Source organism: Vidua macroura, chromosome 16, assembly GCF_024509145.1.
Source record: "Vidua macroura isolate BioBank_ID:100142 chromosome 16, ASM2450914v1, whole genome shotgun sequence".
NCBI classification, from domain to species: Eukaryota; Metazoa; Chordata; class Aves; order Passeriformes; family Viduidae; genus Vidua; species Vidua macroura.
Genome location: NC_071586.1, coordinates 14,434,797 through 14,458,798, shown reverse-complemented (window position 1 = coordinate 14,458,798; position 24,002 = coordinate 14,434,797). Strand labels below are relative to the sequence as shown.

Here is a 24,002-nt window from a genome sequence, read left to right as displayed (position 1 = left end):
CGTGGAGCAAGAGGGGTAAAACCAGGGCTCCAGCCATCTTCAGAAGCACAGAGTATGATGAGCTGAATCTGTGTTGGACAGGCAGCAGCAGCCACGGGGTTTTCTGAGACCTGCTCTGCCCCTGGCGAGCACACACAGCCACCCTCTCGTTTAACCTTCCCACCTTCTCCTTGCTGCCTGCCTGGAGCAGCACCGCCCCGGCCAGCACCGTTCCTCAGAAGCTGCCCACAAGCGAGCGTGGCAGCGCCTGTCACCGAGCAAGGAGGGGAATTAATGACTCCTCACTTGGCTGTCGCGAGCGGCGGCGCGTGAGCTCCTGTGGAACCATTGATTTCCCTTCCTGCTGGCTGGGGGCTGCTCTGCTCACGCTGCAGAAAGCCGATTGCGAGAAGGGGTGAGAAGATGAGGCTCCCAGGCATACGGAGCCCCCGCCAGCCTTGTGCTCGCTGAGCTGGAAACCTGCTGTTATCTCGGGGGTGGTTTGATGGAGAGTGTTCCTCTCCTGAGCTGCTGCCTCGTGCCAGCAGCTCACAGGTTCCTGCCACCGAGCTCACAGGTACCGAAGCTTTCAGGCATGATATGCTGCTATGATTTGGTTCAATCAGCTCACAGCTGATCCATAACCCCTTGTGACCAGGTCTGAGTTGTCTGCACGGGCTTTGTGCCAATATGATGGAAGAGACAGGGCTTTGGATGCTTTTCCAGAGTCAAGAAGTAGCTTTTATTTGCAGTTTATGGTGGATGGAAGAAGTATGCATTTGGTCTGATATGTCCCAGGCAGCTTGGCCATAGAGAGGCAGCTGCTCCTGCTGGGGGCTGTCCTGTGTGCCCCAGCTGAGGCAGCTCCCCAGCCCTATTCTGTAGGCTCCAGGATCACTGTGCTATCCAGCTCCTTCTGCAGAGTGTTGATGAAGCAAATGATCTTTTCGATACAGGCGCGGTTTCTGTCGCTCTCGGTTTGGAAAGCCTGGACAGATTGAAACTAAGCAGTGGATCTGCAGGCGTGTCAAGGTCCAGCAAAGATCTGGGAGTGTCTCTCCTCACAGTGTCCCTGCCACTTGGGCCAGACCTGTCTGTGCCCCATCCCCCTGAGTGTGAGGGTCTCTTACCTTTCCTGTCACTGAGATCTGCCACTGGTAGGTGTTGCAGAGCATGTCGCTCTCTCGCTTATCAATCTTCCGCAGGCGGATGCTGTGGGACATGCTGATGATGTTGACAATGGTGTTTTTGTCCTCAAAGAGCTGGGAGGTAACGTGACCGGATGAGAGGAGGGGTGAGCACACAATGAAGGAGCAGCACAGCAGTGCTCAGAGGGAGAAACTCTCTGTCTCAACCTGGCAAATCCCTACTCATCGGGATGAATCCAGGGCTCTACCCTTGGCCTTGCTGCGGTGTAATGGGGCATTATCCCTAACACAGGTGGGGAAACACAGGCAGCACCCTTGGCCCCACGTGCTGAAATGGGGAGATCAGTGCAAGCAGGGCTGCTGTGCAGCTGGTGTGGAAGAAAGGCTGTATATGCTCTAGCATGCCTGGAAATGGAAAATCACACTTGGAAGGGATTCCTGCACTGCTGGCACTGGCTGTAAATCTTCATTTTTGGAGAGTCCCAGCTTCTAATGGAAGCGGTGACTTCCCTCGTGGCTCTAAATAGAGGGTGGCTTCACTAACCCATAATGAGTCTCCTCCTGCAGCCAAGTGCAGCTGTTGGGCAAATGAATTCCCTTCTCCATGGGAATGGATGGCAGTGAAGCAAAATGGGTGCACGGCAGTGGTGCGGAACTGCCACCATCTGCACAGGCCATAAAGCAGCAGCTCCCCCGGGGCTCAGGGCTCTGGTTTGTGTCTGTCAGCTCGTGATTACCTGGACTGACAGGGGGCTGGGATAATCTGGACAGAGCAAAACCGCAGCTAATGCAAATTCAAGTAATTTAGCCACTAAATGAAGGAATTATGGAGGCAAAAAGGGCAGCAGTGTTGCTGAGTGGAGCACTGCAACGATGTTGGTGCTTTTGGAAAGGCTCCTGGGATCTTTGCTTGCACAGCAAGACTGAGGGCTTGGTGGAAGGCTCCATTTAAAGTGTCATGTCCTGCCTCCAGATCAGCTCAAGGGCTCAGGAGCTCCAGGAAGGGATTTTGAAATCACTGAAGCAAACAGAGCCCTGGTGTAAGAAATTCAGAGTAGTGTTGGGATTCTGCTGAGGGAGCAGGGAGAGTCTGAACAAAACCAGCCATGAGGGAGTGCAGCAAAGATGCTGCCTGAGTGCCTGGAAATCAGCCAGAGCACTGAGTTGTGCTGGAGGCAGGAGAGAGATTTCCTCAGCACCTCTCCTGGGCTGCTGCCACCAGCTCTGGCAGTGCCCAGAGAAACCTGCAGTGCAGTTATCCCCTGTCCTAGTCAGTGGAGATGTTCAGAGGCACCACAGTTTAGCCAAGCAGCTGGACCCTCTAGGAAGGAGGTTATGCTGTGGTTCAGGTATGGCTCTGGCAGCACTGAGCCTCATGGAAATTCTGTCCCTTCAGAGAAGAGGCTATGGCCTCATTTTCTTGCCTATTCTCTCACAGAGATTAATGGTTTTGGTGACCTCACCCTTTGAAGATCATCTGGAAAATCCTCTTCAAGCTCATAGTGGTCCAATTTCTTCAGGGTGGCCATGACAATCTCCATCAGCTTTTCATGGTGTTGATTTTCCAGGTCCCGGCACTGGCTAAACGTACAGAACATGGTTGAGGAAAAAGATGACCACACCACTCATCTGTGGAGATTAAATGACCTTGGTCCTTTAGGGACCAAGTGTCTGCACAGGGGGATTCTGCAGAAATGAGCCTGGCTGCTCCCAGAAGCTGCTGTGGTGTCAGGATATCAGGATACACACTTTCAGTTCTTAATCACACACTGAGCCTCATCTTTACTGCCAAATATGACAGAGGAGTGATAGAGGACCTGGAGCTGCTAGGGAAATTGGAAGAGGCCTGCAGGTGAAAGCTAAGCTCTGAATGCAGTGCAATTATTTGCACCAGGCCATCAGATTTCTAGATTTAAAGCAGCGTGACCTGACACTCAAGCACTTCAGTATTCGCATGTAACTTTTTTTAGCACACATCAAAAATACAAAAATGGACACCATTTAAAGAGCATTCAACCAGAATTGTAGATATTTCACTTACTGCTATGGCAGGAAGGTACCTAAACAGCAGTCTAACCAGATCTTCCCTCTGTTTTGTCGTCTCTGCATGGAGAAGAAAGGAAGATTCCCAACAGGGTGAAAGCTGCCTAAATCCTACAGACTTTCAGCACAGTAGAATTTAGATCTTTCTGTGCTCTCCAGAGTCTCCACATAAAGAAGCTGGGCATCTTAAATGACCATTCCTCAAGGCTGGGAAAAGATATTTTCTATTGATTAAAAAAAAAAAAAAAGTTTTTATACTGGAGGCTCATTTTTGGATTTAGAGGTGAAGTGTAGGTGCATGACTGGGAGGTCCAGGCCAACCTACTGTGAAAAGGATATATCCCTTGAATGTTTTCAGTGAATGTTGATGCTAGGACATCAATGCTTCTTTTAAAATCCTGTAACAGTTCCTTAAAAGAGGGGAAAAAGAGGAAATATCACAATGAAAACTTGCGCAAACATAACAGGGAGTCAGAGAGTCTAGGAGGAATCTACAACTCATTGTAATTTGGACTCACTGCTGTTATTAGCACAGTCAGAAACTGAACTGCCTCAAGCATTTAAAGTGTTTTCAAGATTTCATTCCCTTCTTCAGGGACAGAAAATCAGAATCAGTTTATTGGAGGGAAGTTGACTGAATACTACCTTTACCCAGTGTCTGGAGTAAGCCAGGGGATGCTTTGTTACCCTCACCTAAGCAGTGCCTGGAGAGGGCTGGACTCCCATACCCTGCCTTACTGCAGCCTCCTTGTCCTTGTCTGTATGAAGAGCCTCTTGTCAGAAGCACAACACCTGCCTGGGCTTTACTGCAGCTCTTGGTTTAGTCCTCAGAAATTAAAATTGCAGCTGCCAGTTCCCTCTTTCAGAGATGGCTGATGGAGAATCTGTGAAGTGTTGCACTTAGATGTCTTGGTACCTGAATCCTGCACATCCAGCAGGGCACAGAGGGAGGAATGTTTCTGCTCATCCCATCAGTGATTGCAGATGTGTAAGGGCCAATTCAGAAAACATTAAAAAGGCACAATCCTGATGCAGTGAGGATCTCTTTTGAGCTGCTGCTTCCTACCATTCCTGCTCACAAAACTAAACTGCTGCACACAGGCCACAGCTCCTGCCTGCTCATTTTTAAACAGATTACTTTGGGTTTTTTTCCTTCGATGAAGATGCTCATCAGCAGCCCTGCCCTAGTTTTTGAGGAAAAGTCTGGGGAGGAAAAGGCAGCTATTATGCAAGCAAATGCAGCAAGCTGAGCAGGAATGTGTATAATCTTACAGCAAAGATCAGCTTCAAAGAATGATACCTCTAGAATTCCAAATGCATACCCCATGCTATGCAGCAACTTGTGCAGACCTATAACGTGATTGCACAACCTCCCTGCCTCTGAAGTGTGGGAAACCAGCTTGGATAGATGGGATGGACATATTGTGTTCTGCTCTGAGAAACAGAAATCTGCTGTAAGGTATCAGTGTCCAGGGCCTGATCTCACTACCACCAACTTTGAACAGAGAAAGAATAAGATGGGGACAAAACATTTTCCTGAGTGGAAGTCCTGTGCCTCCCTCTTTGTGAGTAAGCTGCTACACAGGGCTGCAGAGCCAGAGAATTGACCCCACAACGTTCTGGCTGTGAGGTCCCACAGGTGGGAGCTTGGATCTCACCTCCAGGTCGTTCGACACCAGTGCTTCCAAGGTCATGAGTGCACCCCACAGCTGATTAATGTCCTCCTTACCCTGAGCTCGTTTAGACTCAGCAATTTCACCACTCCTGGCCTGAGAAAGCTCATCCAGCCTCTAAACACAGAGATACATGAATTAGTGTTCAGCACTCCATTGCAATTTAATGAACTTGTTACATGTGTGAGAAAAGTTCCTGCTGCTGATTAGCTGAAATGAAATGTGATGATTCAGGGAAGTCTCCAGATTTACATAGTGGGTAGTCAACAGTGCTGAGGTTTGCTACTGCAGGGGGATTGGGAAAACTCTTCCTCATCCTCCACTCAACAGACGACTTTGCTCCTTCTATGCTTCCAATTTTGGTTCTCCCCTCATTTCAAGCAAAAAAAAAAAAAAAAAAAGAATAACATTTAATTCTTGACATTGCTGGCTGTGAAGAAGAAATTAACAATTGGTTCAGAGAAAGAAAGGCAGGTGTAAATCCTGATCCACTTCCTGCCAAGGAGAATCTTGACTGACTTCCAGTAGGGTCAGGATTTAGTATTCTGAATATGGAATACCTATCATTGCCTGCCTTCCTCTTACAGCAAGGATTTATTGCCCTTCAGAATTATGTATTGATGTCACTTTTGTATCAGGCAAGATTTATGTTTGCTTGGATAAAAAAAAAAAATCCTCTTGTGCTGAATGTGTTATTTTCAAGTCTGTTTAAAATCAGTTAACAATCAACTGCTTAAAAAAGGAGGAAAAATATATATGTTTTATTATGTCTAATCCACTTCTCCAGAGAGGGAATGGAATGGGGTGAAATAAAGAATTCTGTTAAAAACCCCTGCCAAGGCTTGTGTTTGGAAATGGGGTGGATTACCCAAACTCTGCAGTTTAAAAGAGGGAAGGGGAGAGCAAGGTGTCTTCTTTTCTAATGTAAACAAGTTAGGAAGCTCAAAAGGCTCCAGAGCCACTCAAGCTGCACCTCTGGGAGCAATAACTTCAAAGTTCAAGGCCTTTAATCCTCCGTAACCAACTTCAGAGAGCACGGTGATTTTACAGGTTACCCAAGTTTACATGAAAGGATTACAGACAGACAAACAGCCTAAGAACAGCTCACAGACTGCAATCTGCTGGGACCTCAGTGCCTTTTAAATTCCTCCAGCAATTTTAAACGATGGGGAAATGATGTTAAAACACTGTGTCCGGTTTTGATACAAACTCCTCTAATATTTATATGAAAACTGGCATGCTGAACCCTGTGTCCTGTTTGTAGAGAATCACAGAATCCCAGAATGGTTTGGGTTGAGAAAGACCTTAAAGATCATCCAGTCACACGCCCTGCCATGGGCAGGGACACCTTCCACTATCCCAGGGTGCTCCAAGCCCTGTCCAACCTGGCCTTGGACACTTCCAGGGATCCAGGGGCAGCCGCAGCTTCTGTGGGAATCTGTGCCAGGGCCTCCCCACCCTCACAGGGAAGGATTTCTTCCTAATATTTAATCTAATTTCTTCCTAATATTCCATCTAAGCCACCCCTCCTTTAGCTTAAGGCTAATCCCTCTTGTCACCCCTTGCAGCCCAATCCATAGCTGAGCCTGACAGAGGTGAAGGGGTAAAATCTAGCCTCAGCTGTGTATCTTTGGGTTTTGTTGTTGTTTCTTTGTTATTGTAGATTTTGCAGGGTTTGTTTTGCTGGTTTAGGCTTTTCTCATGGAAGACACAGTAAGAATTCAAGCACAACTTAACTGAATACTCAAATCAAACTCTGGTTGGAACGAGATGATCTTTTAGGTCCCTTCCAACCCAAACCATTCTGCAGCTCTGTGACTCTGGTAGTGCTGCCAGCCCCTAGAGCTGCTGGATGCAGATTTCCAATGTGAGTCAGCAAGGTTCAAGGCCCCGGAGCAGAGTGACTCAGCAGCTGTCAGCCAGTGACAGGCACTGAAATAAAAGTGACCTGGTTTCCAGCAGGAGCCAGCGCTTGTGACTCTGCTGGTGTCACTTGTCAGGGACTTGCTCTCTCAGCTGACAGTGTTACCAGGCTTTAGCCCTCCCTTTTTTTTTTTTTTTTTCCTGTGGAAACAAAATCATGATCCATCTATTATACATGGTTAGAAAAGGATCCAGCTAGAAGCTACGCCCTGAGCAGCCACAATGGGTGGCTGTAGTTGAACAGAATGAAAAGAGAGAGTTTCTGCTTTAAAGGACTAGAAATACATTAAAATAACTTTCTCTAATTTTTTTGGGTTATAGTTCTTTGAGCTGTTTTTGAGAAAATGAACTGAAGCAGAAAATTACTTGAAAATAAACTGAATACCCTGCAATTTCCTTCCTTTTCTTCCTGGTTTTTCAATGAAGGAAGAGCTATTGGAGGCTTCAAATGGAAGGGGAGTAGCAGTAAACATCTATCTATCTATCTATCTATCTATCTATCTATCTATCTTAAAAATCAACTTTATAGAAATATTTAAACTAAAAGGAAGGTAGAGAATTTCCATTTTCTTAAATATTGGTGACTTTTCCGGATGGGAAAAAAAAAAGTAAAAAACTCCACCCTGTTTAGCCACATTTTTTGTAAACCCTTGAAGGACTTTTACCTTTATAGATGATAACATAATGACATATTAATTTTGTTCTACACTGAATTCCCAGTATATATAAAGGCTGTGTTAGCTGGTTATAGTTTGCCCAAAGGGTAGAAATTTCCATCCCCATTTTTTTTCCCTACATAAAGTATTAAAAAACTTTTCACATTATGTCAATGACATTATATTAGCTAATAAACCAATTTTTCTTTGTATAAATTTATGATGTAAGAAACACATAAGGAAATATCAGTGAGTGAGCACTGGAAGATTTTTCCCTGAGAGGCTGTGGAGTCCCCATCCTTGGAGATATTCACAGTCCTGGGCAGCCTGCTGTGAGTGGTCCTCCTTGACCAGAACCAGATGACTTCCAGAGATCCCTTCCACCCTCAACCACTCTGTGATTCTGTCATTAGGGATCAAGTTTTAATTTCCATTACAGCATTGTCAATCCAGAATAATTTTCCTAATTTTAATGGAGTTACCCCCATTTTGAGCAAAATTAAAAGCTGGTATAGGATGCAGGGAAATCATGTATCAAACAAACAAAAATATAACATTACCCTTTGGTTCCGACTCTCAAAGTCTGAGATTATTCTCTTGCTCTCTTGCTGGTTGACTGCCAGAATTTCATGGAGTCTTTTGTAGAATTTAGAGACTTCAGCTTCTCGTTTTTCATACTCTTCCAGTCCATAGTTATACAGGTTCTCACAAACTAAGACAAACTCCTTCTTGTATGTGACAGCAGAGTCAAGGTCTTTTGCTTGTTCAGCGGAGCAACACATTATGTTCCTTCTGCCTCTGCAAATCTGAGCAACAAGAGCTACGAGCTACTTTTATGTAAACTCTGTGGTTTGTGCTGGGAGCTGCCAAATATTCTGTCTGGGGCAGGTCTGGGTCACCCATTCACGTTTTGCTGCCTTAAAGGTATGGAGAAAGCTATGGCAACTTGAGAGGGGAAAAAGGTTTGAGGAAGAGAAGAAAATACATTCACTTGTCTGACTCTTCTGACACAGCAGCAGAAGGAAACCTACAACCCTATCTGTCTTCACAAGTGTGAATACAGTGCCTGTGTAGTTAATAAATACAGCTCTGGAGCCCACAGCCAGAGCACAGAATAAACTACTGACTTGGTAGCATCACAAAAATAACGTCAATTTTTCTTCTGCTATTATCTTGGCAATGGAATTGTTTCTGGAGTCTATTGTAGTTAAGCCATGATGCATTTTTCCCCAACAGTGTAATGCAATTTTAAGGAAGGTCAAGTTACTGGCCTTGACAATACTCTATTAATCTGAATGAGAAAAGAAAAAAGAAAAAAAAGTGTCTGCTTTCTGCTCCCCCGTGTAGGAGCAATGATCAGAAAAATGTGCTGGCCTGGAAACTTCACGTTGCCAGTTGTGGCAGGTTGTGAGATATGCGACTTGTATCATTCTGATTAGTCTGTTCCTATCTCCTACCACTTCAATTTCAACATGATTTTAGCAACTGTGCTCTTATAATCCAACCGACAGAGATTTATCTTCCAGCTCATTTTAAACTTTAAGTGGATTCCAGACTTAAAGAAAGTACAAAGTCTTGATTCTTGAAGGGTCAGAAAAGGAGGCTACCAAAATTGTGTTTGATTCAAGGGAAGGAAAAGGAATATGGTAATTACAGCAGTGAGAATTTAAAATGCTGGGATCTCATGACCTGTTGGGGATAGAAACGAGTGGTTTTACAAATGGGATGTCTCAAGCTGGGCTGGCCAGCTTGTCAGTAATATAAACCATTTGTTTGGAGCCCTCATATTTCACAAGATATCATGCCTTAAAGCTGTCAGTGGTCTCACAGCCTTGTAGTGTAACTTTTGGTACCGTTCCAAAATTGAACACAGACTGCCTCAGATCTTAGATCAATGTAGCTTTCAGCTCTGGACAAAAGCAACGGATGAAGAGTCCCTGTGGATGCACTTCCTTCTTAACTCAAGGCATTACCTGTTAGCTGTAGGTATTCCAAACCCAGGAAGGATATGCCTGCAGCAGGTCCCCCACTCCAGGGAGGGAAGCCAGTTTGGCAGCTTCTGTATCCTCTGCATGCAGACTGTCAAACAGGAATGATCCATTCAGGTACTCAACAAAGGCTGCCTTTGAAGAGAAACAGAGCAAAATAAGTAAAATAGAGACGCCAGCCTGCTGCCAGTCCTCAGGATGTGTCTCTCCTATAAGCAACTCAGCAGCAGCAGAATATGGGTGCAGACACAGTTACATGAACACAGCAGAAACTCCAAGCAAGCCATGAAAGCACCTTGCAACTGGAGTGAAACCCATCCCAGCAGCTGTAGCTGCTGCTACAGCTCTGTAGCCTAAGGATAGAAAACACTGCTTCATCTTGTAGCAGATCACCAAATCATAAAATGGTTTGGGTTGGAAGGGACATTAAAGATCATCCAGTCACACCCCCTGCCATGGGCAGAGACACCTTCCACTTTCCTAGGTTGCTCCAAGGCCCATCCAGTCTGGCCAGGAACTCTTCAGGGATGGGGCAGCCACAGTTTCTCTGGGTAACCTGTGCCAGTTGCCAGTTTGAGACATTACCACATACAAACACTTATTGCAAGGCTATTTAGCCTTTCAGATAAGGAGATGGTGAACTTTAGGGAGGGACAAAGGGAAGAGTTGCAGCATCCTCCCTGGCACTAAGCACTCAACTTAAGCCACTCTGATCTTCTAGAGGTCTGGAATACTGAGCCAGGCTACAACTGAAAGCACCATTCCACCTCATCTTGCTTTCAGCCCGTTCAAAGGACTACAGTGATCTCCAAAAGTCCTGGAGAGTTTAACCACAAAACTAATGAAAAGCTTGACTTAGTGTGAAGGAGAAAAAAAAAAAAAAAGTCACTTCACTATGAAAACGTTAACATTTCCCTCAGACCTGTAATTTTCCTAATCTCACGTCAGGCTGATAAGCTCCCTGGGTATGATTTACTATTTAGCTTTGCAGGGTCTCTATCTGTAGTTTCATTGTTCAGCTCAAAGAATTATGTTCCCCCACGTCATGTGTATTCCACAGCAGCTCCTGTTTCCATCCAAAAGATAAGATTCAGAGATCACAGAGATTAATCTGAGCCTTAGTTTTAGCAGCATTGATGTTAACCTCTCATTAAATCTTCAAGCAGGGAGAAGACAAGTCAATGTCTTGTCTTGTTGTGCTTCTTTCTCCTGAGACAATACACAACCAGCCAAAGAAAACTTACCTGGTGGTACTCCAGCTCTTTCTGCTTTGCATCTTTTACCTCCTGAAGAGCAAGGACCCGAGCCTCTTCTTGCTCCAACGGCTTTGTAAGATCTTGATACTTTAAAGCTGCAGCTTCTCTCTGAGAAATATAAATAAAATATTTGTATTAGATTATCCAGTATTGCTCAATGAATCAGGGCGTAAGCAACTGATCTTTCCAGAACATGCACCAGAGTGGCATCTGCCTCTCCATTTCCTCATGGGCTTTTTATTAAACTACTTATGAAGTTTCTAATCTAATCCTCATCCCATTTTTTGCTGGCATATTGCTCTGTTTCTGCATTCAGTGCATCTGAGATAATTCAGTCACAGGAAGCTTTTCTCTCTCCATTTTCTCATCTTTAAAGTTGTTTTTTTTTTTTTTTTCTCTTTTAGCAGGAAGTTCTATTTTGACTTCTAGAATTTGAGCTCCAATTTGATCAGTCAGCGAGGTTAATACATTTTCTAGGGAGGAGAAGGTTCTTTGGAGGAGTGGATGGCGAGGTAGCACCAGGGGCAAGAACCTCATTAGCTTGAAACTGAAGCTTGACAAATTTAACTATGCAATTCTCAGACGTCCCTGATGAGCAGGGACTGCATTCCATGACCTGGAATGCACTACCAGTCCTATGGTAAGAGAATTGTACATTCCAAGTACAGGTCCTGCTCTGTGACAAGCAAATTTACAATTAATCATGTTCTTTGGTTACTAAAAAAAAAACCTCAAACCCTGAACAAAAATCCCCGTCTTTGTTCCTTTGAGCCCTGGGATGATAAAGCAGCTCCACAGGTTACTGCTGAGGAGGAAGAGTCTTTCTCTCAGAAATCAAAAGTGGGAAGTGCATCCAGGCACCTGCTTGCCTGGATTGTCAGTTTGCTACTGAAACAAATCACTCTGTGAGCAGCAGGACCACCAAGGCTCCTTCCCCCTGGATCCATGTCTCCAGACTGATTTCCTCTGAGATTCTCTAAGAAGACTTGCACTCACACTGCAGCCTCTCTGTGGCAACATGAACCAGGCCCCTCTCCCACACACAGCTGCTGATTTTCACAAAATCTGTGAAGACATCATGCTTCTGACACCTCTACCTCTCTGTCAGATTTGACAGAATTTGGCCTACAGGTTCACAGCTGCTATGTGGAAGCAGAATAAACACTGTGTGTTTCTGTGAGCCTGATTTCTGCAGGGAACCTGCCCCCAGTGCTGGAATATTGCTGGCACACCAACAAAGCAAAGGCTCTGTAAGATGCTGTTGCCTGATTTCCCAATCAGGGAGTGCAGAAATCTCACCGTGGAGTTTCTCACGAGCTTGAAGTCCAAGTACACCAGGTTTGGAAGATGAGCAACAACAAACAGCCTGTAGTGCTCTTCACTGCAGAAAGGGTTCCCACTGAGGTTCAGTGTCTGTAAGCTTTTTAACCTCCTGAGATAGATAACCTGTGCCAAAGGGAAAGAGCTCTGTATTTCCCAGTGCTGGGGAAACACAGCCTTGGAATTTATTGCTTTTATTACAGTTGAGCTGCAATATGTATTCTGCTCTGCTGCCAAATTCACACGACAGTCAATTATGAGTTTCTAATGGTTTTGGGAAAGGAAATACTTAAATTCATGCTGGTAGTATCTAGACAATGGGTGGAGAGAGAAGGCAGATGGGGTGCACAAATCACAGGTCCTAAATTGGTAAGATGCCCTCAAAAGAACTCCAAATAAATCCTAGCCTCCCCCCTTTTCTCATGTGCAGCCACTTATTCCTTTTCTAGCTTTCATGGGGGCCAATAGGAATTTTGCCATGGCTGAGAGCAGTCACAGAATTGGGCCATGAGTCAATAATCTAAAAGAAAAATGGCTGCAGTAAGCATTTAACACCAGAGGACCAAAACCATAGCTCAGACTAGTTAGAAGTCCTAAGAAGAATTTTATCACCTAAGGAGGGGCTTGGACACAATGGCAAATGCCAGTTTTAGAATATCTGCTCCTTCAGCAGGGAATATTTGCAAAGCCAGGGAACACTCACATCTTCCAGAATGGTCAGGTTATTCTTCCCTATGGAGAAAATCTGCAGCTCTTGCAATGTGTCCATGTGCTCAATTTTAGATATTCTGTTATTGTAGAGACTGAGGTCCTGCAGTTTGACAAGAGTATCCAGGCCCTCAATTACTTCAATATTGTTGAAGGACAGGTCTGGAGAAGAATTTACAAATCAAACATTAAATTATTTCTTGCAGAACACCCTGATTCTGCCCTTTAGTTCTAGATGTAGGAGTTTATGTACAGATTTTTCTCAGGGGTGGTCCAGGTCCCACAGGAAATGCTCAGCATTAAATCATCCTTTATTCCCATCTCCTTCTTGCAATTGTCAGTGCAACTTTTAAAGGAGAGGAAAAGCTGAAGTTAGTCCATGCAGAGTCCACATACACAGCCTGAAAGGGACTTCTGCCTTATGGGGAAACACAAAACAAGAGGTGAGGAAATGCCCTTAGAGGGGAATTTTTGTGATGAATCTGACACTGTCTTGTTTCTTGCAGACTCTGTCCTGCCACACCAATGCCACAGTTGTGGTCTCTCCCACAGGACCAAGATAAGGCAGTTCCATGCCAGTGGAGTTATGCAAAGGCTCACTTTAGCTGTTTCACTTATTGAAATGTCCTCTTCTCCTGCCAGAACATCTCTCCTAACACCTACGCTCACCATGACTAAGGGCAGGATTTGCCTTTGGACTAGTACTGAGCAAGCCAAGAGTCCAAAAACAGTTTATGAGGTCTCTTGGGTGGCTGAGACACTTGTACAGCAGCAGCTGAGCCACTGCAGCCTTTGGGCAAACAAAATAAGCGAGTGTGCTCCAAAACACTGTGCTTACCCTGATCAGTTGGTGATTCACAAGTGCCTCAGTCATCTGTGGAGCAGCACAGTGCAAACAACTGGGTGGAAGAACCCATTAGACATTTCACAACATGCTTATGAGCTCAAGCCCTGCATGCTGAGGATATATTTAGAATTCCAGCCAGCAACGTGGCTGCAGTTCCAGGGAATGCTCTAAGCTGTGCATCTGTGTAGCTGCAAGCAGGCACATAAGGCTATAAGGATGGGCACTCCTTGGGACAAGGGTGACACCAAGCCCTTAAGGATATAGGGGCTGTAGGCTTTGGAATGCCTGCAGCAGCTTTGGAAACAGAATGCAGGCTTCTAAATCACAGAGGTGTTTCCATAAATATTCCTGAAAGTCACCCCTAAACACAATACAAACCTTGGAAACAACCTTGAAACCTCAGTTTCCTGTTCCTGCCACATCAAATGTATTAAACTCAGTTTTTAAATATTTGAAGGATTGTTTTGCAGCTCTGATACTCAGGCATTTTGACATTTGACAGTCAAATAAGGAGACACACAGACAGCTGACAGCCTTCCCAGGGTAAGCTCCTATCAGTCGTGTTTGAGAAGGAAGGTGACATCCTGGTTTATCACAGATTGCTTTGCACCTGCAAAGGCATCCACCCTCCTCTGTCTGTATCTCACCAAGCCATACAAGGTGAACCAGAGTCTCCAGACCTTCTATCTTCTCAATGATGTTGTTGTCCAGCTGCAGTTTAGTCAGATTCTCTAATGGCCACAGATTATCAATCTGCAGGATGTCTAAAGCCACAGGAAAAAAAAAAAAAAAAAAAGGAAAGAAAAAGAAAATTGCTTTTCACGTGAGCCAGCTTTGTTTTAGCAGACACACTGCCTTGCACAAGGAAAACACGTCCAGTCTTGCCTCCAGAAGGGTTTTCAGCGTGTGATGAGTGCCCTGGAGAGCTCAGAGGTGCACTGGCTGGACGAGATTTCAATGAAACAGCCCACTTAACCTCAGTGTCCTGCACCAGCGCATGCTGCTCATCAGCGAGGCCAACGAGGCGTGCAGGGGGTGCTGACTATGGCCCTGCACTCCAGTGGCTTTATGAATCCACTACTAGGAGGCCTTGACCTTCATTTTCCTCTCCAGCTCCAAGCAGGAGGTTTGGGATGAGACTCTGCTTTTCTCTGCATTTGCAGTCTAGCAGTGCCCAGCTCCTGCTTTTGTAAATGACTCTCCTGCTCCTGGGATTCTCAGCACAGGAGAGGAAGTTGGAGTCTACTTTTTCTGTGAAGGCTGCAGTTTAGAACTAATCAATATCCCTGCATTTAGTTTCCTCCAAAAACAGAATCACAAGGGCAGGCCGTTAGTCACCACAGCAAAGTATCAGGACCAAGGTGACAGGAAATACAGAACATTCTCACTCCCTTTTCTCTTTCCCCTGCAATGGCTTCCCAGAAGATTTCATCTGCTGTCCTGCTATCCTTATTTAGTGAGGGCACCATAAACCGAGGAAAATATTCACACAGCTCTGGATTTTTTATTTGCAAACAAATCTATGCAGGATCAGGTCAAGGGAGTATTTTCTAAGAAAATCAACTCATACACACGTTATTTTACTGGAGCACACGAAGAATAATCAACTGAAATTACCCCCCTCCCTAAAATACTCAAATATTGAGCCAAATGTTCTTCCTCTTCATTTTTTTGAGTGCAAGTTTACGACAGGTTTGACAGTAAGAGGCAAGCCATGGTAATGCTATGGATGACCAGAAAATGCCATCAGATTGGACTGTAATCACCAGAATCTCCCAAACAGCTCTCACACAATCACCAGCCGCGGCAGAGCCTGCCCAGGGTTGGATTTGGCCACGAACTGAGGGGCCCAACAGGCCTGTGGCCTGTAGGTGTCACCACAATATAAATGTTAAATGAGAACAGCAGTGACAAAAAGAGAGGAAAGTGAAGCAGTTTTGGAGTCGCCCATCAGCAAAAGCTCCCTCTGATGAAGCTCCTTTGCACAGGTGTGAGCTAAAGTCCAAGTCCAGATGTTAATTTTCACATAATAAATCCAAGCTAATAATGGTTGCTTAATTGCCAGCTACCCACTTATTCTATTACCTTCTAGCAAAAGAAGAGGCAAAATATGTATATATTCTGATACTCACTTTTAAAACTAAATTGTAGCTCTGTCACGACCTTAACATTAATACTTTCTTCTCTGGCAATATCTCCAAGGTCCTCTGGACACTTCTCTTCAATGGCTTTCTGAAGCATTTCATCATCAATAATGTTTGGCTCAATATTCTTGAAAAACTGACTCATTGTGAGACAAAATCAGCCTTAAAGGACAGAAAAGAAAATAAATTAAATCACTGCCTGGCTACTCTTTCCAGCAGTCATAGAATCCCAGAATAGTTTGGGTAGGAAGGAACCTTAAAGATCATCTCATTCCATCCTCTGCCATGGATCCCACTATCCCAGGTTGCTCCAAGCCCCATCCAGCCTGGCCTTGGACACTTCCAGGGAAGGGGAATCCACAACTTCTCTTGTCAGCCTGTTCCAATGCTTGACAACCCTCTCAGTGAAGAATTTTTTCATGGAAATTTAAATATCCCTAATGTTGCCCTGGAGGCAACGAGACTATTTGTCTTTTTCAAACTGTGCAGAGTTAATGAATCGCTGCGAAGGACTTGAATCTTCAAACTTTTGCTTGTGTAAGATGTTTATAATTACAGGGTAAGTTCTGATTTATTTTTGCATGGGACAGTGATGATAAATGTCGGGGTTTAGAGAGGTCTGCTCTCATTATGGCATTTCATTAACAAACCAAACCTCTCTGTGGCTGTGCGCAGTACAGACCGAGGAGCAGCAGGCCCTGGATTTATCCATCCTTCACCTTCCTCTCTCTCTTTCTTGTATGGGTTGGGAGGGATCTTAAAGCTCATCTTGTTGCAGCCCTGCCATGGACACCTTCCACTAGCCCAGGTTGCTCCAAGCCCCAGCCTGGCCTCGGGCACTCCCAGGGATGTGCGCTTGTCTTCGGCCGGTTCCAAGCACCCCTGCCCGCCGCCTCTCGCTCCCGGCGAGATCAGATCCCGGATCAGATCCCGGCCCATCAGGCCTCTCACCCGCAGGTTCCCTGGGGTCTGGGTCGGTTCTCGGTTCCCGGTTCCCGGTTCCCGGTTCCCGGTTCCCGGTTCCCGGTTCCCGGTTCCCACCCGCGCCTCAGCGCCCGTCGCTAAGGAAGCCCGGGTGCGTTGCTAAGGGCGGCACGTGACCGGCTCAGCCGCCAATGGGCGTGGAGTGGGTGGGGAGGTCAGAGACCAATCAGAGCGAGAGAAATCCGTGTCAGCCAATCAGCGCTGGGACCGTGCCCTCGGGGCGGAGAGGGCTCTGATGATTGACGTTGCCTTTGCCCAATAATATTACAAATACTTTCGGGCCTTGCCCAATAGATAATGGCAGTCTCATTGTCCTCGCTGTCCATCAAAGGGAGGGCGGGGAAAGAGGCGGGACTATCCCGGGGCGGGCCCCTCTCTTGACAGTGATGGACACGCTCTTTAACCAATGGTTTTGCTGCGCGTCCTGCGGCTGTCCAATTGGACGCAGGGAGGCGGGACTCAGCCGCCAGAGCGCGCTCTGGTTGGTGCGCGCGGCTGTCGCTCAGGGCGCGGTGCGGGAGGGGTGGGCGCTGGGCCGCTGTTTGTTGTCATCCCAAGATGGAGTTTCTGCTGGGGAACCCGTTCAGCACCCCGGTGGGGCAGAGCCTCGGTACGGCGGCCTGGGGAGCGCGGAGGGGCCCGGGGGAGCCCGGGGAGGCAGCGGGGGCTTCGGCCAGCGGGCCGGGCTGGAGGCAGCGGGGGGTTCTGGGGGTCGGCGAGGGGCTGTGGGGGCTCTGGGGGGTCTGTGAGGAGCTGGGGGAGCGGTGGGCGGAGAGTCTGTGAGAGCCCATGGGGGAAATTTGGGCTCGGTAAGGGGCTCTGGGGCTTAGCGGAGGTATTTGGGGGTTATGGGGATCAGTGCGGGTTGATGGGGGGGTCTGGGGGCGGTGAGGCTGCTCTGGGGGCTCTCGGGGGTCTCTGGGGAGCAGGGATTCCAGGGGTGGTGGGGGCTTGGGGAGTGCTGGAGGCCTCAGTGCGGGACTCTGGGGTTAGTGGGGGGCGTGGAGAGATCAGAGGGCAGAGAAGGCCTGGGGAACAGGCTGCTGTCCATGGGAAGAGACTGACTGCACGTCGAGGTGGATGCAGGAAAGTTGTTGCATCCCCCAACTCCTTTTCCTGAAGTTGAGTGCCTTCTTCCAGACCGCCCTGTCATTGATGCACTCTTTCCCAAAGTACTGAAACCTCCCTGTACCTCTTGGTGATGTGGTTTAGAGACACAAATAAGTGCTCGTTTTTCAGCCTGGAGGCTGAGTCGTGGTTTTGGTAACGCTTTGGTGCCATTAGCAGGTTTTTCTGAGCCAGCTTTCACTGCGTGGCCAGTCAAGGCCTCCCTGGGCTGCTGTGGCTGCTCCCTCCCTCCCACAGATGTGTTCTTTCATGGCTACTCATGTTTTGGTCTGGGTTGCCATGGCTGGGGCAAAGAAGAAAAAGGAGAAAGCCTGGGCTTCACTCGTGCAGAGTTTGGTAACTCTGAGTTTTCACCTCAGCTGAATGGGCTCTCGGTGCCTCCTGCTTTCCTCTCTTGGGCCCTGGAGAAATTTAAGATCTCTGACATTGCGGTGGGAAGGAGCAGGCTGGCTCAGGTTCCTGCAGGCAGTCCCAAAGCCAAGGTGATGTTCAGTTGAGCACATCTCCTGCGAGGCAAGGCTGGGAGAATTGGGATTGTTCAGCCTGGAAAAGAGAAGCTTTGGGGTGAGCTAATTGTGAGCTAATTCCCATATCTGAAGGGAACCTGCAGGAAAGATGAAGAGAGAGGCTCTGGAGTGACAGGGCAAGGGAGAATGGCTTCAAACTGACAAGAGAGTGGGGAAAGATGGAATATTGGGAAGAAATCCTTCCCTGTGAGGGTCGGGAGGCCCTGGCATGGGTTTTCCAGAGAAGCTGTGTCTGCCCCATGCCTGGGAGTGTTCCTGGCCAGGTTAGACAGGGCTTGGAGCACCCTGGGAAGGTGTCCCTGCCATGGCAGGGGTGGAATGAGATGTTCTTTAATGTCCCTTTCCACCCAAACCATTTTGTGGTTCTATAACACACACCTATGCATAGTCTAGCCTATAGCTATTCTACGTTGACTTATGGGATGATGGAAATCTTTGAAAATCATAGTGGAGAAAACTTTGCAGAGCATCAGCTCATGGCCCCAAAGCTCTTTTCTAGTCCTTTCCTCATCCCCACGTGCAGGGACACCCCCTGGTCGAGGTGAAAGGCCCTTGCATGGGTGAGTCTCACGCCGTGCTTTGAGCATGGCTGGGCTCTCTTTGTCAGGCTATAGGGAGCATATGTATAACTTGCTGTTTATCCTCAGCCATCTGGGCTGTTTATTTCCTCTGCTGAGGGAGAGAAGTGCCGGGAATCAGAGGGGAATAGCGAGAACAGCTCAAGAGAGAGGTGATTTTAGAGTGAATGGGCTTTGTTGTGTTTGGCCATCAGAGCACCCCTGCCAGGCCAGCTGCTGCTGGGCCAGGCCTCTGCCGTCAGCCTGGGGAGGGCAGGCAGCAATTTCTCCTCTCTTCATTGGCAGCTTCTTTTAGCATCAGTCAGTGGTTTGAAGGAACTGAAGAATTGTTGGGGGGGGAGGGCAGGGAGGGAGGAGTGGTAAAATCTGCTTTTTTAGCTTTCTGCCTGTTTAACTCCAGAGTGCAAAGGTTTCCACAGCTCTCCCATCCCTTCGCTCGCTGAGCAAGCGGCCGCTGCCAACTTCGAGGCTTTGAACGCTGAGCTGCTTCCATCAGATAAGGTTAGGTGTGCAGCTTCCCTTAATGCAAAATTCAGCTGCACTTTCAGAATGTTTTTCTTTACTCCCAGGGGGAAGAGATAACTGTAGATTTTATTTTGGAAGACAAATTTTTCTGCTTCTCCTATCGCTGCCAGTTATCCCTTTCTGAGACAGCAGTAAAACAAAAGCATGCCTTGTTCTCAGACACTGCTATTTGCCCAGTGCTTCCACAGTTTGTTTTTCCAATGAGCTTGTGGAATATAATTTTCACTTATGCTTCTCTTCATTCTTTGAAAGAAATGGAATAATTTTGTATTTCTGTTTAAACATATTGTGTTGTACACAGTTGTGATGTTTTCAAGCAAGGCCTAACACTCACCATAAGGGAGAAGTGCAGAAAATCCTGTAGGTCCATCAGCACACCAAGAATGTGTGTTCTCTGCCAGGAAGTAGCAGAAGTTCACGAGAAGATTTAATTAGGGCTCTACAATATCTGCAGATAAATGCCAGGTCTGAAAGAACAAAGATGTCAGAAAAGGTTTTGGGAGAGCTGAGAGAGGTAATACATGGGATTTTCTCTTTTCTCCTCTTTATCTGGATAATGTCTGAAGCTAGGCAGGCTTTTTATGTTAACTCTTTTGCTTAATGTGGGAAAGTAATGCTAGGATGAGCTCAGAGGATTTGTAATGGAGATGGATAGAGTCTCCTGCATCTAAAGTGCCAGTTGAAACGGCAGCCAGGTACCTCATGGCTGAAACTTACATGATTTTTGGACTGTCTTATATGGTACCCTCTATTTAATTCCCAGTGGTGACATAGCAGAAACAATATAAGCCACCACCATGGCTGCTAATTACAAACCTCACCTAATTTTGCTATAATACTTTGATTGTCCTGTGGACACTCAGCTGACCTTGTGTCTCCAACAAAGTCCTCTCCTGAGAAGAGTGGTTGGTTTTTGGTGGGGCTGTGTGGAAGGCAGGCAGCTGTACCTGGGAGATTCCTGAACTCAAAAAAAACCATTTTAATTCCATTTTGCATTTTACCTAGAGGTTGCTGTGAAGGGAGCTTATAGCGTCATTTTATGTATAAACCAAAAATCTCACCCAGGATTTTCTAGCAGAATCCAATACTTCCCAAAGGTTTTGTGAGGTGTTTTTCAGAAGGTCTTTGTGAAGGCTGGTGAGAGTCTAGAGAGTGGAATTGGGTGCCATGGGTTTCATAGGCTGCCAAGTACATCGAGGTTAACAAGATCCTTTGTGGCACTGGGTGCTGGCCCAGTTCTTACAGCTGAACTGTTTATTTTTTCCAATCACCACTGTAAATACTATCTTGAAGAATGCCCTGACCAGTGAGGAGCAGAAGAGCAGGAAGATGTGTAGTAAGGCAGCTCTGACAGAGTGCTTGCTATGTGGAGAGGGATTGGCCTGGAGAAAAAGCTGCAATTTACAGTAGTGGGAATTTGCCTTGAGATTCACCATCCTGCCATAAATTGCTTTTTTATCTTTCTTTGTTCAATGGAGCCATCTTTAAAGTGTCACCACTCAATTCAAGGTTATTAGAACAAATACCCTTGCTGCAGGTTAGCGAAAACATCTTCGATGATTAAAGCTGATTGAATTACAAGAATGTGGAGTGCTGGTGACTCTTTTTTGGCCATTCTGCTTATTTGACAGTGGCCATATGGCTTACACATGAGGACACAGGGAAGCCTGGTTTAATTTTTTTGTTTGTTTGTTTGTTTATTTTACTCTGGAGACATTGCAAAGGCTTCAGGAAAGTGCCTCTTTGTTTGAATCCAAACTAAACCTTGCTGCTGCCCCCTCATGCAGGTGCAGAGGGCTGACCTGGGGCAGTGAGGTGTGAAATGGGCTCCTCACCAGGTGCTGGACAGGGGCATCAAGGTCACTTTTGGTCAGGCTCTGGTCAGGGCTGTGTGTGCTGCTGAACTGAGCTCTTCTCACAGCAGCCCCAAAATCTGCCTGACCCAGAGCCAAAGGCCTCTGGGAGTGAAGTTCAGCAATTAAGTGCAGCAAGACTTGAAAGTCAATTTTTAACACTATGGTTGTTATAGTTATATAGAAATAAAGTTGTCCTGTGTAGCTGGGAGTGGGGATCAGGTGCTGCTGGTTTACACCCCTGGTGCCTGTTGCTGAGAGGAAGTTTCAATGCACAGTGCTGGTCTGGGCACTTGGAGTCTGTTTTTGGAGGAGAAACAGTGTGGTGATTTAAGGAGGCTACAAAAACAAGGTTTCAGCAAAAGATACAGAGGCACTTTATTGAAGCAACAGTGAGGCAGACAGCTTCTCAATTGATTTTTATCAAAGCACTTGCAGTTTCCATTCAAGGCTGTTAAATTGATAATATATATGGTGGATACAGGCTGTTTTCAGAGCTGTTTTGTTCCCCCCCCTTTTTTTTTTCCTTTTTTTTTCTTTTTAATGGGAAAGTGCTTCAGGGGGGTTAAAACACCTTTTATTTTCCCTTCCATAAGAAGCACTTGAGCCCTTTCTTCAGGTTTCTTATGTCTCTAAGATTTTTATGATTCTTAGAATAAAACCAGTTCCTAAATAAATGAGTTGATGACTACATGTAGGAACAGAGAAATGCATTAGAGCCAGCAGCCCATGGTGGTCCTGTGGGAGGCATTAATCCAGGCTTTCTTGTCCACAATTTCCCTAAGTTCCCTTCAGAGTAAACTTACTACTTTGCTGTGCTGTGAAACATTTTTTTTTTTAATAGATGAGCCTTTCCCCAATGCTAGAAATCAGTGTTTAAAGTGTACACCATAATCTTAGGATGTGGTTCACATAAAATATCATTTTTGCAGTGTGCTGTTGGGCTCTGAATCTTCTCTCTCATCATTCATTGCCTTATAATGAAATAAAAAGTCCTTTGCATTTACCCACAGCCATGGAAGCATTGTCCCTTATTCTAAGGGAAGCTTTTCTCCATACAAGGTGGCAGTAACTTCTCTTGCTGTATCAAAAAGATGAATTTTGCCTTTGCCTGCAGTGAAAAGGGCACAAGAAGTTCTCTCCTCAGAGCTGAAGTACTTTTCTAGGTACTCCTGTAGCTGGTCAGTTTTTAGAAATCCAGCCCCCCACTGCTCATTGAGAATTGTGCTTGTCATGCAAAAAGAGCCTGATAAAGTGCTTTTAGTTTTATAAGATTATTTGGATCTGCTTTCACTTCATGACAATGGATTATGTTGTAAGGAAAATCTCCATGAAATATGAAAATGGATATCTTTGCTCTTTAAAGGAGCAAATAAATACTGAGTCATGAATCTGGCAACTTGGAGAAACTACGTACACGTGTGAAGCTGGGTAATTAGTATAATGCCATTTAATACTGGGTTACTAAGACTGGATTTATTTTATAGGCACAAAAGCAGATTGTAGTTCATGAAGGTATTAGAACATGTATTTTTGGGTAATGCTGTTTTATCTCTTTCAGCCTGGTACACTTAAATGTATATTCCATATGCTTCTAATAGCCATCTATATGTGAGAGTGAGGACAGCTTGTTCCCAGTTTGGTACTGCTCTGTTCATGAACTCAGCAGATTTTTTAGACTGCATATTTAAAATATCCTTGCCTAAAAACCACAGAAAATCCCCACAAACCCTTCCAACTGATGTAATATTTCATCCAAAACAATTTTCCCCCCAAAAAAGTACTCTGTGTTTTGCTTAGTGAGGAACAGTTTTAAGGTAGGCAGACTTTCCTATGATTTCATACACTATGTTGAGTTTTCAGTTAACAATTTTTGAAGGTGTTGAAAGCATTTGTGGCATCCTCAGTGACAGTGATCAGTGGAGGGAAAACAACAGCTCTTGCAGAAGTTTGGTGAGATGATCCTTGCCTGGGAAGGTGCTGCCTGATGCCTGCAGGGCTGGGGCTCTTTGAGCAACCTCCCTCCTCATCTGGTGTTTCTTCCTTGACCAAAAGTAATTTCATCCTCTGTGTTTGGGTTTAAAATCTGTACAGTGGGTAGGGGATAAGAGCACAGGGAGAAAGGATGTTGTGGGAGCCCTGTGAAGTGAGGGAATGACCCAAAAACCCAGCCTGTGAAACACAGCAAGGAGTCTGCACAGATCATCCAGAAGTTTTCCTCCTTCTCATTTGCATCTGCCTGGGGAATTCCTAGTTTTCTATGTAAAAGAAATTTGTTGCTGAGCATAAAAATCCCACCAAGGATAGATAAGCCTTATCTTCTGTATTTGTTTAGTTATTCTATTGATGGTTCTGCCCCATCATTTCAATTACTGCCAGTGGCAAAAGGCTCTTTTAAAATTGATGATTCTTCAGCACAAAAGATACTGGTCGAAAAGCTTTGCTAGAGCTGGGTCTCTCTTCCCTTAGGAGCAGCTCCTTTCATGTTTTCATACAACCCAGGGAGTCAGATCTTCCAGCTATAGGTAACATTTCCCACTGCTCAGGAAGGGGAGATGCAAATAAATCCAGCCCGTCTCTTATTGGCAGCATTGTCTTTAAAATTAAATATACACTCCATGATTGTTCTCTACCTGCCAGAATTTTAAGGTGGGCTCCACAATGCAGTAACTCATTTCAAAATCAAGGATTAAGGATGTAAAAAAATCCATGCCTTGTCTGT

The 24,002-nt window shown here is 45.8% G+C and overlaps 2 protein-coding genes across 5 annotated transcripts in view; one reads left to right on the top strand and one right to left on the bottom strand.

Moving 5' to 3' along the window:
* Positions 1 to 696: 696 nt before the first annotated feature.
* On the bottom strand, positions 697 to 16,784 carry DRC3 (dynein regulatory complex subunit 3). The gene is made up of 13 exons (XM_053991860.1): positions 16,637 to 16,784; positions 15,674 to 15,847; positions 14,189 to 14,305; positions 12,690 to 12,856; positions 11,966 to 12,112; positions 10,655 to 10,774; positions 9,433 to 9,545; positions 7,983 to 8,157; positions 4,829 to 4,960; positions 3,510 to 3,580; positions 2,591 to 2,714; positions 1,110 to 1,241; positions 697 to 967 (listed from the first exon to the last, which is right to left on the bottom strand). The coding sequence occupies exons 2-13, from the start codon at positions 15,828 to 15,830 to the stop codon at positions 854 to 856; spliced, it is 1,569 nt and encodes a 522-aa protein (XP_053847835.1). The 5' UTR covers positions 15,831 to 15,847; positions 16,637 to 16,784; the 3' UTR covers positions 697 to 853.
* Positions 16,785 to 17,128: 344 nt separating this feature from the next.
* Positions 17,129 to 24,002, top strand: part of TOM1L2 (target of myb1 like 2 membrane trafficking protein) — a 56,705-nt gene continuing 49,831 nt past the window's right edge. Inside the window, exon 1 of one of the 4 annotated variants that reach the window (XM_053991917.1) lies at positions 17,129 to 17,279. In XM_053991917.1, the coding sequence (XP_053847892.1) occupies positions 17,228 to 17,279 (52 nt within the window). In that variant the 5' untranslated portion in view covers positions 17,129 to 17,227. The remainder of the gene's footprint in view (positions 17,280 to 24,002) is intronic. The other 3 variants (XM_053991918.1, XM_053991920.1, XM_053991921.1) reach the window with 3 other exon arrangements.

Bases quoted from the DNA above. Each gene is read 5' to 3' on its own strand.
- DRC3 (XM_053991860.1), bottom strand. From the start codon at position 15,830: ATGAGTCAGTTTTTCAAGAATATTGAGCCAAACATTATTGATGATGAA. The intron at 12,857-14,188 runs GTGAGATACAGA...ATTCTTCTCCAG, and splicing joins GGTTCACCTTGTATGGCTTG to ACCTGTCCTTCAACAATATT. The intron at 12,113-12,689 runs GTGAGTGTTCCC...CCTTTGGCACAG, and splicing joins ACCTGACCATTCTGGAAGAT to GTTATCTATCTCAGGAGGTT.